Raw genomic sequence first — 15,728 nt, forward strand, 5'->3', positions numbered from 1 at the left:
ACACACACACACACACACACACACACACACTCTTCCTTTTATGGGCTGGAAACACCTCCTGCCAAACACATCCTTGTTTTTCCTCTTCTAAAATACTTTGCCATACAAAAAAAATTATAATCACATAATTAAACCTAATACAACTTCTAAATACTAAATTTAATCCTGATCCTAGCCTAAAGGATTTGTCAGAATTGGCCAAATCACTTCCCCAAAAAAGAAAATACCAAAAACTTGGAATAATCACTAAACCCACCACTACTAACACACAACTAGCAGGCAAGGTAAAACAGTATAGTTTATTAACTGAAAATAAGCAATACAATGTCACATTAGAAAACATCTTATTCTGAAGTGACCAATAAATGAAAAAGGTTTTCCATCAGCCATGGACAGATTTAAAACAAATGCGGGAGGGGGGGGGGGCATTGTAAAAGCTACTATCAAAAGGCATACTCCTTACCCAAGTGATGGGGCATATAACATCAACTCAAACTGACATTGCATTTGTGAAGTACTAAATAAAAACATGTTCCTAAGAATACAACCAGTGAAAAATAATTGCTTTTCATCATGGTCATGTTTACAAATCACTTTAAGAAGCTCCAAATCACACAAAATAGAGTTTCATGATCTTAACCACTTTCAATCCAATAGGATCACTGAACAGTTATAGTTTATCTAGGTAATGGTCTAGACTCTCAGAAAGCCAACAGGTTGTTTGGTTGAAAGCCGGGATTCGTTCCTCTCCACAGATTTTAGAGTGTCTCAACTCTGGACCACGCACAGGTACATGAACTTCCTTTAGGTTCAAGGACCCATTTGTCTTTGTTCACATCTTTGAACACAGGTTAGCTAGACACCTGATCAAAGCCAAAAGCCAGAGAAACAACAGCCATCAGTGACACTGAACCAATGCGAAGATGTGGAAAAAAAGGCCAATTCAGATAGAGAAAAACAGGGTAGTTGTACTAGGTTTGAAATAAGCAGATGATATCATAGGGAAGGAGGTTGGTCACCAACTAGTTACTATGGGTTCTCCCAATCCTGACAAATCAGACAAAAATACAAAAGTAACACAATAGGATAAGATCAGGATTTAAGATACATAAGTACATTGACCAGTGAAATGAAAAGGAAGAATTCGGAGAAAAGGAGATCAGTAAAAAATGTTTATCACAGACCAAAAGCATGAAGGCGTAATGCATGATCATATCAGCAGTTTCCATAGGAGCCGAAACACCTGATACAATAACAAACATCTTTTTCAAAAATTATTTTTACAATTATTTCCTAAGCCTAATAGCCTTGCTTGCAATTAAAGATTTCTTCCAAGTTAATTAGAAAAAAATGAAATAAAATTGTATAAATGAACATTATATTCACGTTGTAGCTGTATCTAGAGTAGTCTAGAAATACCAACTTTCAGCTGCTTTAACTGTAATCCTCACACCTCCCTACCCCCCCCCCACTCTGTTCAAAAACACACTAAGACCCTAAGCTAACTATAGACTAAAAACAAAATACAGAAATCATACAAATAAAATAAATGACGGCAAAACAACATTTACGCGGTATGTTGGATTCATCACACTACAGAATAATACATTAGATACATTATCCGCCCAGAGACAGTAGAAACATAAGTCATATTCATCAGGCACAATATGTACGAAAACGTCCAGAAAAAGGAGTCCCTAGTTGGATTTGTCCTATTAGAAACAGCCATCTCCATTGTCGGTTACAAAATGTTTTCTATCGCCTGCCCGACTGAACATGACCAAACAGAATGTCACCATGCCAACGTTGCTCGTCGTTGCTCCTCAGTGTCAGTACCATTAAAAGATCTACTCGTTGGGGTTCGGGTTGGCGTCGGGGTACACAGACAGGTCAAAGGTCAGCACTTTACTGATGACGCAATCTCCTTGCTGTTAAGGGGAAGAAAAAAGAAATAAAACCCTGCTGTCAATTTCACCCTGATGGTACTGTACATGGTCAAGAAACGTAAGACATAGCCATTCACCTAAATTAATCAACTAAAACGTTGAAAGTGCGAACACGTAACAGACAAGTTTGTATTTAAAAGCACAGCGGTTTTACGATAGGGGGGGTGTTTCATAGCGTGTGGGTACCTCTGGATAGACTCCGATGAGAGAGTCGGCCTTGGTGTAGAACTCCTCCTTCAGGGAGATCACAATGGCCTGGGTGTTCACTGACTGGTCCTTGATGTAGTTGGCCACCTGCAGAGCAGAACATTCAGAACGTTAGGACGCACTAACATCGCCCTCGCATCGCCGCGACGCACTAACATCGCCCTCGCATCGCCGCGACGCACTAACATCGCCCTCGCATCGCCGCGACTAGTTAGTTACATAGTGAGATTTCATGACAAAAGACAAAGTGAACGCAACAGTATTGAGCGCAATAACTGCTTCACACAGCAGGCTTTTCAGCACAGACCTTGCCAATGTTGGTGTTGTCTAGCGCGGCGTCGATCTCGTCCAGGACAAAGAAAGGTGCGGGCTTGTAGCTGTGGATGGCAAACAGCAGAGCCAGGGCCGCCACGGTCTTCTCCCCCCCAGAGAGGTTGTCCATGGGCCTGAACCTCTTGCCAGGGGCAACACAGTTATAGTTGATCCCGTCCAGGTAGGGTTCCTCCGGGTTCTCCGGCCCCAGAAAGGCCTGTCAGGGAGAGGGAGGTAGGCAGCATTTAACCAGAGTGCAGAAGTGCAGCCAAGTATCCCAGAAAAAATAAAAAATAAAATATATATATCATTTTCCAATTTAATAAAGTGAATGAGCGAAATGAAAACAATGAGCAGGACTTTTAATTGTTCCAGTATATGTATATGTATACTGGAACAATTAAAAGTCCTGCTCATTGTTGTTCTCATTTCGCTCATTCACTTTATTAAATTGGAAAATGATCTGAGAACACTGTCAAAGCACTGCCGATGACACTCCACTAAAACCCAGTAAGACCGAAAATACTCCAACAGTCTCATTCATTTTCATGTACCCCCGTGGATAGACAGAGGGACCCCCCCCCACCGGGTTGTGGACCAGGGTTGAGTATTACCGACCAACAAGGTTCTAGTCAGACCTACCTGGGCACTGCTGTTACGGGACAAGGCTTTGTAGATCTCATCGATGTTGGTGGCTACAGACTCAAAACAGGCGTTGAAGCGGTCAAACCTCTCCTTTTTGATCTGCTCAAAAGCCTGCTTGGCCTTCTTCGCCCTCTTACGGGCCGCCTCAAACTCTGCGACAAACAACGGATTGAAAAAACATGAAGAAATCACGTGACGATGAGGCAGCCACATTTCTGTCAGTAACATTTTCATCATTAGGTAAGGAAGAGGCTACAGGTTTCAACTCAGGCCTCCTCTTCCTCTGGGGTCCAGACAGGTTTCTTCATGGCTTCCATGTTAGATTCTACCCTCCCACCACATCCTTTGGACTCTTTAATATCTCACCCGGCACATCCAGAAGAGGACTGTTCACCCCTCTGAGCCTGGGTCCTCTCTAGGTTTCTTCCTAAATTTTGGCCTTCTTAGGGAGTTTTTCCTAGCCACTGAAATTCAACACTACTGTTTGCTCCTTGGGGTTTAAGGCCGGGTGTTTCTGTAAAAGCACTTTGTGACAACTGCTGATGTAAAAAGGGCTTTATAAATTCAGTTGATTGATTTCCCCATCTCTCCGCTCCCCCCTCACCGTCACTGGTCTCCTGAAACTTGTCCCTGACAGACTCCAGTTTCTCCATGGCCTTCATGTTGGGAGCGCTGATCCTCTGCAGGATGGACTGCTGCTCGTTGAGACGCTGCTGTAGCGTGTTGATCTCAGCCTTGATCTCATCCTCTGCCAGGGCGTCCTGAGGACAGACACACACGTCAGGTGACTCGTACACACACACACACACACACAAAAACACACACGGCTGACCACTGGTACCACGGAAAGCGGCACAACCCGGTGAAACAGAACGGGCAAGAGGCGGACAGTGCCGACAACTAATGCCAAGCAATATAAACTTTAAACAAACGTGAGGCGACGTCAGAGCGCAGCCAAATGGAAACTCATCGTAGCGTCCGACATCTACTGGACGAGGTGATGCTGACCGGTCCATAACCAGCCTGTTTGCCTGGCGTAGGTATTCAGTTATAAAGCATGTTCAAGCCGGGTCTTTACCTTGAGGTCCTCAGCCAGGTTGCTGTAGTCAATCTCTATGAGAGCCTCTTTGGCCAGGACGGTACTGGACGTCCTCTGACTGCTGCTCGACTCCTCCTGCTGGGAGCTCCCCTGAAGACAGACCGGCAATAACAACGTCAGGAGGAACAAAGGTTGAAGGAGAGTGGGGTGGTGGATAAAGGAGTGGGAGAAAGGGAGCAGCGAGAGAGGAGACGCACCTCTCCCTGTCCGATGTCGTCCATGGTCCCGGAGCGTAGGGGCAGCCTGATGTCCTGCATCTTACAGGCCTGCAGCAGGTTGTGCCGGTCGCTGCGTTTCTGCTCCAGCTTGGTCTCGATGGCCGTCACCTCCTTCTGCAGCTGGGTGAGCTCCCTGAGGGAGGAACACACCGCGGTCAGACACAGACACACATGACAACGGCACCAAATAGTCTCTCTGGGTCACCGGGATACCACACATCCACGCACATGTGGGTGGGGAAAAAAATAAATGGCAATCCGACAGATGAAATGTAGTGGGCAAAAGCCAAAGACGACGATAAGGGTTTTGGTGTGTGTGTGGTCACAATTCTAGGGCTGCATTCAGACAGGCAGACAAATGCTTACATTTCCCCCCACTAATTGGTTTCTTTGACCAATCAAATGAGTTATCACCACATCAGATCTTTGTAAACGGATTGGTCAAAGACCATATTTGGGAAGCCTGTCTAAACACATCTTAAGGCCTTAAACACTAATCATGGACTGATTTAGACCGGGTGTACCTGGTGGGTGCAATTAATGATGAGGTAGAACAGAATACCAGCAGGCTCCGGACCTCGTGGGGTCAGAGTTGAATAACACCAAGATTCGAGACTTACTTGTTGGCTCCTCCCAGTTTCTTGCGTATCTCTTCCATTTGGTGGTTCTTGTCATTGACCTCTGACTTCTTGGTGAGGTGCTGGTTCTTAAGGTCCTGCAGCTGGGCCATCGTCTCGTCTATGATCTTCATGTGACGGTGTTCCTCCTGGAAGACACAGGCACAGGAAGAAAATGGTTCAAATCTTCTAATAAGACTTCTCAGTTTGACTATTCACACCATGCTGTGGAATCTGAGCATTGACAATTACAATATGAACGTTCCTTTCATTGGAAGTGGGATGTGCTTAGATAATGAGAACCACAGAAACCTCCCTGTTAAGATTCTCCCTGTAGGTTGCGCTCTGATAACCACAGGAATGTTTACAGTGACCATCACGCATGAGGGTTGACTTCTAGAAACATGATCTGTGCTAGGTAGAAACGCCTTAATGTATAGGCTAGCTGGCAGCTAACATTACAGTGAGAAGATAATGGAACGTTCACCGAATGAAATCTCTGTTGCAATTTTCCAATAAACTTGAGCGAACTACTCCCCCGAATTGATACAGGTTCTACATTATTTGACCACAATACGTAGCCACTGACTTCTAACAGTGCCAAGGTTCAGTTCACATTCACACAACTCACGATGGATTTAAAAGCATTTGAATGGTGGAGTCCAGTGGTTGGGAATAATCTGAAATGTGATTTACCTTCTTCAGTTTCTCTATCTCCGCCTCGTCCTTCTTGACAGTTTGCTCCCACATCATGACCTTCTCCTGGTCCTCCTTCAGCTGGTTCCTCTCATAGTCCAGCTGAATGCCCAGACGGGTCTTCTGGGTCTCAAACTCCAGCCTACAAGACAGAGGTAGAAACAAAACAGACAGCGTCAAGTAAAACCACTTAGAGACACTAAAAAACAAAGGCATGAAGATGAGAAAATAAAAGGCAATCCCACAGGGAAATAGAAAGGTAATAAAATAGATGAGTCTCTAAAAATATGATATATTTCTAAATCATGACAACCTCCACCGGACATACCAAAACACAGGATTTATAAACAACAGCACAAAGACTTGTTTCCACGGTGATGGTTGAGAAAGCGAGGCCCAAAATGGATACCCTCAGTTCATCACAAAACAGCTTGACAAAGTTCACACTGACAGATAGACAAAGACTGGATACTCACCGTTTCTTGGCAATCTCATTCTGCCTCTTGACCTTCTCTTCCTCGAACTCTCTGATGTTCCTTACACCAATCTCCTTACAAAACTCGACAAACACCTCATCTTCAACGACGTTCATGCGGTCTCTCAGATTATTGACCTCCTTCTCCCGGGACTGGATAATCCTCTTGATGTCATTAATACGAGGGCCAAAGTTAGCCAGCTCACTCTCCAGTTTGGACTTCTCCTACAGATGGTTGGTAAAGGATTTGACATTTCAGATATTGGTCCACTTTAGGCTGGGAAACATTTAATTGAAGTCCATGTCCTGAATGTATCAGTAGCTAAATGCAGTATAAGGTATGACCCCAATGCAGTTGGTTGGGCCAACAGCATCAAGATCTGACATTTCTTTTTTTGAATCATCAGGGAGCCATCTCAAACCAAGTCATGACACAGGCCAGGTGGTACCCTAAACAAAACACCTTCGGAGGAAAAACTGGTACTACCATTATTTGGATGACGACTTCATTATCAACAACCTATCACCATGGAGCCACAAACAGGCACTTAGAGAGCCACATGCAACCCCCGAGCCACACTGTGCAGACCCCGGGGCCCTCCTGGAACACAAAACAACCAACCCCCTCCTTACCTGCATGTTGAGGGAGAGGTGTCGTGTCTTGGTCTGTTCCAGGTCACTCTGGGAGTATTTCAGTCTCATCTGGAGGCCATGAGCCTGAGACTGGACCTGGCGTAGCTCCGCCTCCTTCCTCTTGGCCTTCATTTGCTCCTGCAGACGTCGACAGAGAAGGTTATGGCATTGCTGTTCCCCTAGGTAAACGCACACCAATTTGTTTGTTTTGTAGACAAACAAACACAAAAACCAGAAACAAGGCTAGTCTAGTTCAGCCTGCCCGCAACAGAAAGTGTTGCCATCTCGAGATTCGAACCCGGGTCTCTCACGTGAAAGGCCCTGTCATTAACCACTACACCATGGAGCTACATATTTGATGGTGTCAGTATATCCTCTTGTCTCTATCCTGAACAAAATCCTTGTTTGCCACTGGCAGTCATAAGAATTGAGCAACTGCTAGCGAGGCTGACAAAGCTATTTCATTTCATGGGATAAGAACGTATTCTTTCATTCGTGAATTACATTTATACAATAAGTATCAATAAAGGCAACGATAACTTTTTCATCAAGTGAAAAGATGAGAGAATCGTGGAATCTACTAGAAATAATAAATGTCATAACTTAGGTCTTCCACATGAGAGGCCCTGTCTTTAACCACCACGTCACAGTATTACACATTTCAGCAGTCCCTAGACTCCATTGAGGATTGTGTAAAACTGACAAACGTTTCTTATTAAGTTTACCTCCACCATAACATCTTTGAACTGTATTGTTTTTGCCACTGTCCGTTTTAACAGTTTATTAGCCAGTAATAGGCTTACTAGTATCTACTAACCTCCTAGGAATAATCATAAGACTTGAGCAATTGCTAGAGAGACTGAAGATGAACTTTTCCATGCCAGAAACAGTCGCAATATAACTGTATACAGTTTCAGTTAAGGCTTACTATAACGTAACTACTTTATGTAACCTATTTAACAAGAGGTAGTCAGTCAGCAAGAGACATTCGCTCTTTTTGGCGACGGTTCATATGTATTCAAACCCAATTAAATGCGCCGGGCTCAACAGCACCTGGGTTGGGGGTCTTTTCAGACTGGAGGTTCATACCACTGAAAGCCATACATGTTGCAGGTCTCTGAATGCCAGGCAGGACAGTTCACCTTGAGTTCCTCAGTGAGTTTCTCCTTCTTGTCCTTGAGTTTGTCCACAGCCTTCTCATCCCACCGCCGGGCCTTGGCCTTCAGGTCACTGGCTCCCCCAGAGATCACACCCGACTTCTGGAACAGAGTGCCGTCGAGGGCCACCGTCTGTGGGGAGCGGGGGAGGGAGCGGGGGAGGGAGGGAGACCATGTAGGGGATTAATCCTTGGTCTATTTAGTTGTCAGGCCCAATCCAGGGAGAACCAAAAAGTTCAGGAAATGCCTGGAAAATGTGCAACACGTTTCTGGAACACTGTGGATGACTGGTCAAAGCAGAAATTTTTCTAAGTTCTAAACAAGCAAATAGACAATATTTTCCATAGGCAGCCTGTTACATTACACATTAAATTCATTTGTATTACTAGTCAACTAAATGGTCACCTACGCATGGGCAGCCCTGACGGGTGGAAACCTCTACAAACCAGCACTATCAAAAATGCCCGCACAGAAGAGGAACGACAGTTGGAGTTGTTTAACCACCAGCCGGATAGTGAATGGAAAGCCAACAGAGATGCTGAGCGGACAGGTTGTTGGGACGACGAGTCACCCCGGACCTCGGCCAACCCTGAAGCGAGTCTGCCCGCCCCCCCCGACCCCCCCCGCCCGCCCACCTTGTGTCTGTAGGGCCCTCCAAAGGCGATCCGCCGGGCGTCCTCCACGTTCTCACAGACGAGCGCGTTGCCACAGGCGTACTGCAGGGCCTTCTTGATGTGCGGCGGCTCGTAGCGGATCACGTCGATCACCAGCTTGGCCCCGCGCAGCTCACGGAGCTTCTCGTCGGTGGGCTTCACCTGGAGACACGCAAACACAGCAACAGACCATTGAGACGGACAACACCCAGGCACAGACAGTCGAGACGGATACCGCCACAGAGCTACTGGTGAAATGAAAAGGGATTTCACCCTATGGACATGGCCAGAGTGCAGTCCATTAACCCTAGTCTTCTACGGTGTTTCACCTCTAAATAGTCGAGGGGCAGGAAGGTCTCCGGCTCTCCTCTCTGCTCTTTGATGTACTGGATGCAGTCTCTGCCCGTCTTCTCAGAGTCCACGATGATGGCGTCCATGTTCTTGCCCAGCACCTTGGTCACAGCGATCTGGAACTTCTTTTGTGTGGGCTGACACAGATCAATCAGACGGCCGTACTGAAAGACGGAGAGATTGAGACGGCTGGGATATATACGAAAATAACATTTTACAGTCACTTCTGAAACCATAGAGAAGAAATCGGCCAAGAACAAAAGATTAGAGAGCCGACCCTCTGAGAAGTATCCAAATGAATTATCATCTACCAGTTGTAATGAATTCTACGTCCTTTTACAAGGTAAAGCGAATGAACTTTATGTATTTAAAAAAAGTAAAGCTGTTGTATTTTGTTTTCGCACAATAAAAGCAGGCAAATTAGTCAAAAGAAGCCAGAACACACAGTCAACTAACATCAAAGTACAACATGCGAAATGCTGAGCATGTGTGAAAGAGCAATGTGTAGTAAGAGTACATCTACAGATTTATTGACAGTTGCATCCAGACAGTATATTAATTTGCCTAGATGTAGGGAAATGGACAGTTCTGGAAGTAATGTTGTGCTTAATCCAGAGGGCTGATACAGGATATGTCCACATAATCTCCTTTAATGATCCACACGGCAAAACTGATTCTAGGTAATGAACAGACTGACGCCGTTTGTAGATCTGGGCCCTGGGGTGTATGAAATTCCACTATTCCGTTTGAAAAGGTTTCCTAAAAGGATGGAAACTGAAACTTTTCCAAGAAGTTTAGTAAAATAATTGGCTACATTAAAGGACCCCCTGAATATACACTCATTTGAACTGCCGAATGTTCCAGTTTTCCCAAAAACAATGACAGAACGAACACACCCCGGGTGTGCGATGGGAAGAGAAAAGACCACGCTGACAGGCGTAGACCTCCCACGCCATGGTTAAGTCGTGCTAGCCTCCAGCGGTCTTACCACAGATCCGGGATACAGTCTCTTAATGCTCTCCATGATCTCGGCCTTGCGCGCCTGCCTGCTGTTCTCCTGCCTGTCGATCCTGGCATCTCCCAGCTGCTCCATCACCTAGGGAACAGAATCCCAACAGTCAGTCCAATGTCCCCCAGCTAAATCACTGATAGGACGTGACATTTTCTACTAAGCCACGCAGCAGAAAAAGCCCAATAGAGATGAGCAAAATAGAAAAATGACATTATATATCACAGTTGCCTATAGTTTAGTATTTGTGATGCAGTTATGTAATATCAACGCTTAGACTTTCCCCAGGGGGTTTCAGCATTTAAGATTGCTAATACCCAATTGATTTACTAAATGGTTGATTTACTGAATGACTGACAGCAGGTGTTCCGGTACCTGGTTGAGTTCCAAGTTGATCTCGTCGATTCTCTTCTTAGCCGTCTCCACCTCCTCGGTCAACTCCTCCTCCATCCTCTTCTGCTCATCAAGGGACTGCTTGCTGGTGGAGATATAGTCCTCTAGCTTCTCAATACGCTTCTGGTTCTCTTCTATCTCGCGGAACTTCTGCTTGATCTTGGCCTGCAAATTAAAATGTTTAAATCATGATCTCCAGTCTTTCAGTCACTCACATTTTTTCCTTTTGCAGTGTAGATTTGCCATCGACATCCCTATCGAGCACAATCCTGTGTACGATAACCATCATGCCCATTCTTTACCTCAGTCTCCACTTTCTTCCTCTCCTCCAAGTCGAGGCGGTCCTGGTCAGCCTTCTGGTCCCTGTTGAACTTCTCCAGTTCCTGGGCCAGAGTGGCTGCCCTCTTACTGGCCTCCTCCTTCAGGCGGTGGTAGGCCTTGACCTGGAGAGGAGTTAGAGATATTTATCACAGTGACAGTGAGGTTGGCAGGCCCAAACCCTGCCACCTCAACCAGTGACTAGAGTCCTAGAAATACCTCAGTGAAGCTAGAGTAGCTTGTCTGCTTTAACCCTCCACATGACCATCAATATACTACTTGGGGAAAAACTGGAATGAGAGGTTTAATATTTAATGGATATATTATTTTTTTGGGCCTTGGGCCGTGTTGGTTGTTGTTGTCACAACGTCGTCAAACAGGCAGTGTCATGCTGCTGTCTCAGTGTGGCAAGTTAAGGTATTTCATAGCTCAATTGAAGAAAAACTGCACCCATCCTGGCTATGACATTGCAGAGAGAAAATGTAATACATCACAGCCTCTAACCCGGTTCCCCACCACTCTCTAACCTGGTTCTCCTCCAGCGTGAGGTCCTGTCCCTGGCTCTGAGCCTCCTCCTCCATGCGGTCGTCAAACTCTTGCCGGGCCATCTCCACGGCCAACTGTTCTTTCTCCAACTCGTCCATGTCCCCCTTCCTCTTCTTGTACAGTTTCTGGGCGTTCTGGAGGGACTTCTTGGCCGCCTCCAGTTTCTTAATCTTGTGGGAGGTATTCTCTTTGGCCTTGATGTACTGGGGGCGCTTCTGGTTGAGCTCAGCGTCCTTCTCCCTGTAAGGAGAAGAGGAGGAAGAATAAGATACTCCTGACAACAATTCTAGCCAGTAACAACAATTCTCTAATGTCCATCACGTGGAGGGCTCTCAGCCCCTTCCCTACTCACTTGATTTCTTTCTCCACAGTCTGTTGGTCCCTCATCATCCTCCCAAGCTCTTTCTTCTTCTCCTTCAGCTCCTCCTCCACGTGGTCCATCTTCTTGCGGTCCTTGTCGATCTCCTTGTTGCGATGCGCCAGCTCGCGGTTGAGCTTCTCTATCTCTGCATCGTTGTGGTACAGCTTGAACAGCTGCATTTGGACATGGGCCTTCACCACCTCGTCCTTCAGACGCTGGTAACGCTCAGCCTGGACAGGTGAAGAAGACAGTGAATGTCTTCATATTCAAGAAACCAAAAAGGCTTCAACATCCCTTCACATCCAGTAATGAGAAAAAGTTGATCCCATTTCAAAGGATACCAATTGTTTTTTTGGGAACTAGGCTTCACCAAACTGCGACGTATAGTGAAAATGTGTCTGTCATAAGAACAAGAACAAAGGACTATGTGAGGAAAACAGTTTTTCCTGTGCCCCAATACCGGGATCATGGATAACAGAACATCTATATTTGCTTCACGTCCATGACCGGCAGGCAGTTGCTGAATCCACATCCCCACAGCAAAACCATTTTATATTTTGTCTGAGTTCCAGCCTAGTGATGACTGTCTCTGATATGAGGTTACTAGACATGGTGAAAAATAAGGACATAAGGCAGCTGGACAACTACAAAAAAGATTATATATGCTGTGAAAGAATCAGAGATCATGAAAGAATCAGAAAGGCTGATTTATTTTTTAATATAGCTGCCACTGTGACTGGAAAACCAAAAAGGAGTCATTGATTTAGTGTTTCGCCGGACCGCGTAAGAAGAGTGTCGGTCTCTCTGACTGACTGACTCTTGTTAAATAGCATAATGGTTAGAGACGCGGACTACGGAACAGGTCCCGCGTTCGACTCCTGTAGCAGTCAAAACGCATTACGCCTGAGGATTTGTTCAGGACAGACAAAAGCTTTGTTAGCTACAACCTTCAGTAGCTACATAACAGGAAGCCTAAAAACTGTTCTAGTGGATATTAGGATGTGTTCAGGATAGACAAAACGTTGCTGGCTACACGATTCTCTCGTCAGTAGTTACTGTATCAATGTCATGCATGAACGGCTAATAAAGCAGTTAAAACGTCCAGCGTCAAAAGCCATACAGTTCATAGATGCTATTTGTGGTGGAGGTAAACTTAATAAGAAACGTTACTCAGTTTAACACAATGGTTAATGACATCCAACATGATATTCAAACTTGGCGTGAAGCTATACTGACACCTGGAATATATAGTTCTGTGGCATAGAGTTTAAAGACACTGCCTTTCACGTGGGCGAACCGTGTTCGAATCTCGGGAGGGCAACAACGATCAACACTTTATGGCGGGCCGGCTGAACTAGGCTTGCCTGGTTTCTTGTTTCTATTCTCATCTAAAGCTTCTTTATTATAATGAACATGTCTAACAACTAGTTGCCTAGAACATGTGTGGAAAAGCAAGAATGAATTATCATTATCACGTACAAACAAAACAATATCAACCCTCAGGATTAATTTTGTAATTCTTCATTTGTTGTCACCGTAAACAAAAAATATGCCTTGGCAGAAGCGACTGCCTGACTGCTTTTCGACAGAAAAACAAGTGCCCCCAGACCCCTCTGCAACCCCTCAATGCCACGGGGGTGAACTCAGATTCCTGTCAGAAACAGTGCCCGCACGCTTTCTTTTTTCTGAGGCGGAGAACTGCGTATTGGTGGGGCCGTGTAAAAGTACATTCTCAAAGTCCCAACAGGAAGTTTCCCCGGCCAATTAAAAGGTGAATGACAGGGAAAGGTTGCCAATTAATGAGAAGAGAAAGGAAGAAAAGCATTGGCCGTTTGGCTTTGAGCTCCATACCTCCTCTTTCTCCTGCTTTGCCTCTTTGCGCTCAGCGGCAATGTTCTTCTTGCGATGGTAGTTGAACTGTGTGTCCTCCTCAGCTTTCACCATCTCCTTCTTCCTGCGATCGTACTCCTGAGCCAGCTCCCCAGACCGGGAGATCTCTTCAAACAGAGCAGTACGCTCCTTGGGGTTCTTCATGGCTATTGACTCTACTGCCCCCTGATGGGGGAGTACACAGATGTAAGAGGTCACAAACAAGTACATTGAATAACAGTTTCTAGGGGTACATATTTATTAAAAACATCTACACATGTTCTGCAAAAAGATTACATCTTTTACGCATGACATTTTGCACATAAGGATGCACCAATACATATAGCCCATTTTCATATAACACAATCTGCCAATGCTGACACCGATATTTTGTCATTTCTGAACCTTCATAACCTAGTATATATCAAAAGACAACTGTGCTTTTGATGTTGCTTCTAAATTCAATAATACAAATGTTATCTTTCTGTATATTTTAATAAAACATTACTTGCAATAATAAGTCAGATAATAAATTTACAATTTATAATAAATACACACTCTTTTTGAACTTTATACAGTTCCTGAAAACAAACATAGTAAATAAGGTATTAGACTTCATCAAAACTGACAAAAAAATGTATAAATAAATTATATATATAGCTAGCAATAAAACAATAGGACACAAGACAAGAAAAAATTTAATTTAACATTTCTGGAGCATATTGAACAGCTATTCATACAAAATCATAATCAGCCTGAAATTATAGGACAACTTTAAAGCAAACAACCGACATAGATTACATTATGCCAATAATCAGATGATGACAATTATTCAATTTCTGCCAATTATGAGCCGATGCTGAATGCTGATAGAAATATTGGTCCACTGTACAGGTTAGTTGCGAAGCAAGTTAAAGAAAACCACATTACACATGCATCAATATATTTGCATATAATATATTCCTGTGTGTGTGTGTGCCATGTCACCTGGAAAACAAGGAAGTTCCTGGCCTTGATGAGGATGCCTAGTTTCTCCAGCTCCTCACTGTACTCAGCCAGAGCCACCACCTTACTGTTGATACGGTACTCTGATGACGAGCCTAAAACAGACAATTACACAGGTCCACATGTTAGATCTACACTTTGTGTGTCCTCTGCCAAACACACCACCAGTTATTTATGGTGCTATATAATTTATAATACTAGTCTTAGAGCCCCCCGCCCCACCACCACCACCACCACCACCACCCACAGACACACAGGTGAATGCGGAGACCGCCAATGCTTACCAATGATGATTCTGGTGAAGGTGCGCTCTTCTCCACTATCCTCGTGGTACACCATGCTCACAAACGCTCTGTTGGCAGCTGGCTTCCCTACTGGGGCTCCATGGATCAGGTCCTTCAAAGTCTTCACACGCAGGTTACTGGTTTTCTCGGCCAGTACAAAGCTGATGGCGTCCATAAGGTTGGACTTGCCTGGGAAAACAAAGATGTGAGTTTAGTAAACAGTCCAGAAAATATGGTTAGTTTCTAGAGTTGACAGTGCTATGTAAATAATTTACATATATGCCCGGTCTCATTCATTCTATCATCTGGGTATAGCAGGTGAGTGGGAGTAGCAAACTACATTGCTGTTATGGAGGAGTGGCTAGGTACAGATAGTCACAAAATGCAATGTTAAATTGAAGTTGAGTCTTCATATGCTGCAAACACATTGTTGGCATAGTCAACATATAAAGCAGTTCGTGCATTCATTGATCACACCTGCAAACTGAGTGCAAATAATCAACCCGGGTAAACTAGCATTAGCGAACAAGCTACATTACTAACCAGTAGTACAGTAAGCTAGCTAGCATATTTGACCATCACTTACCGGAACCATTGGGTCCAATAATCGCGGTAAACTTGTGAAAGGGACCGATAATTTGCCTGCCCTTGTATGATTTGAAGTTTTCAATCTCTATTAGTTTCAAATAACCCATTCTGATCAGATCTCTTGGGCTGCCGGAAACAGAAGGAATATGAGTTGTTGTGCTAGCAGCTAATGTCGCTAATGCTAGCTAGCTATTAAACTCAAACAAGAAACATGCAAACAAATTAAATCTAAACACTTAAAAAAAAGTATTTATCGAAAGACATAATCGATTGTTGTTCCCAATCAACTAACTCTATTAGCCTGCAAGTTAGCTTTCAAAATGTACGACTGCAACAACAATGCGCC

At 44.5% G+C, this 15,728-nt stretch overlaps 1 protein-coding gene across 1 annotated transcript; it reads right to left on the reverse strand.

Moving 5' to 3' along the window:
* Window positions 1–285: 285 nt before the first annotated feature.
* Window positions 286–15,713, reverse strand: smc1a (structural maintenance of chromosomes 1A). The gene is made up of 23 exons (XM_029124149.2): window positions 15,381–15,713; window positions 14,795–14,983; window positions 14,493–14,605; window positions 13,488–13,691; window positions 11,628–11,866; window positions 11,257–11,515; window positions 10,714–10,854; window positions 10,394–10,576; window positions 9,998–10,105; window positions 8,988–9,173; window positions 8,641–8,820; window positions 7,991–8,137; window positions 6,849–6,986; window positions 6,217–6,440; window positions 5,741–5,882; window positions 5,048–5,193; window positions 4,407–4,560; window positions 4,189–4,299; window positions 3,715–3,871; window positions 3,108–3,262; window positions 2,461–2,682; window positions 2,133–2,240; window positions 286–1,928 (listed from the first exon to the last, which is right to left on the reverse strand). The coding sequence occupies exons 1-23, from the start codon at window positions 15,487–15,489 to the stop codon at window positions 1,848–1,850; spliced, it is 3,696 nt and encodes a 1,231-aa protein (XP_028979982.1). The 5' UTR covers window positions 15,490–15,713; the 3' UTR covers window positions 286–1,847.
* Between the last annotated feature and the right edge of the window lie 15 nt (window positions 15,714–15,728).

This window comes from Esox lucius, chromosome 12 (assembly GCF_011004845.1).
Source record: "Esox lucius isolate fEsoLuc1 chromosome 12, fEsoLuc1.pri, whole genome shotgun sequence".
Taxonomy (NCBI): domain Eukaryota; kingdom Metazoa; phylum Chordata; class Actinopteri; order Esociformes; family Esocidae; genus Esox; species Esox lucius.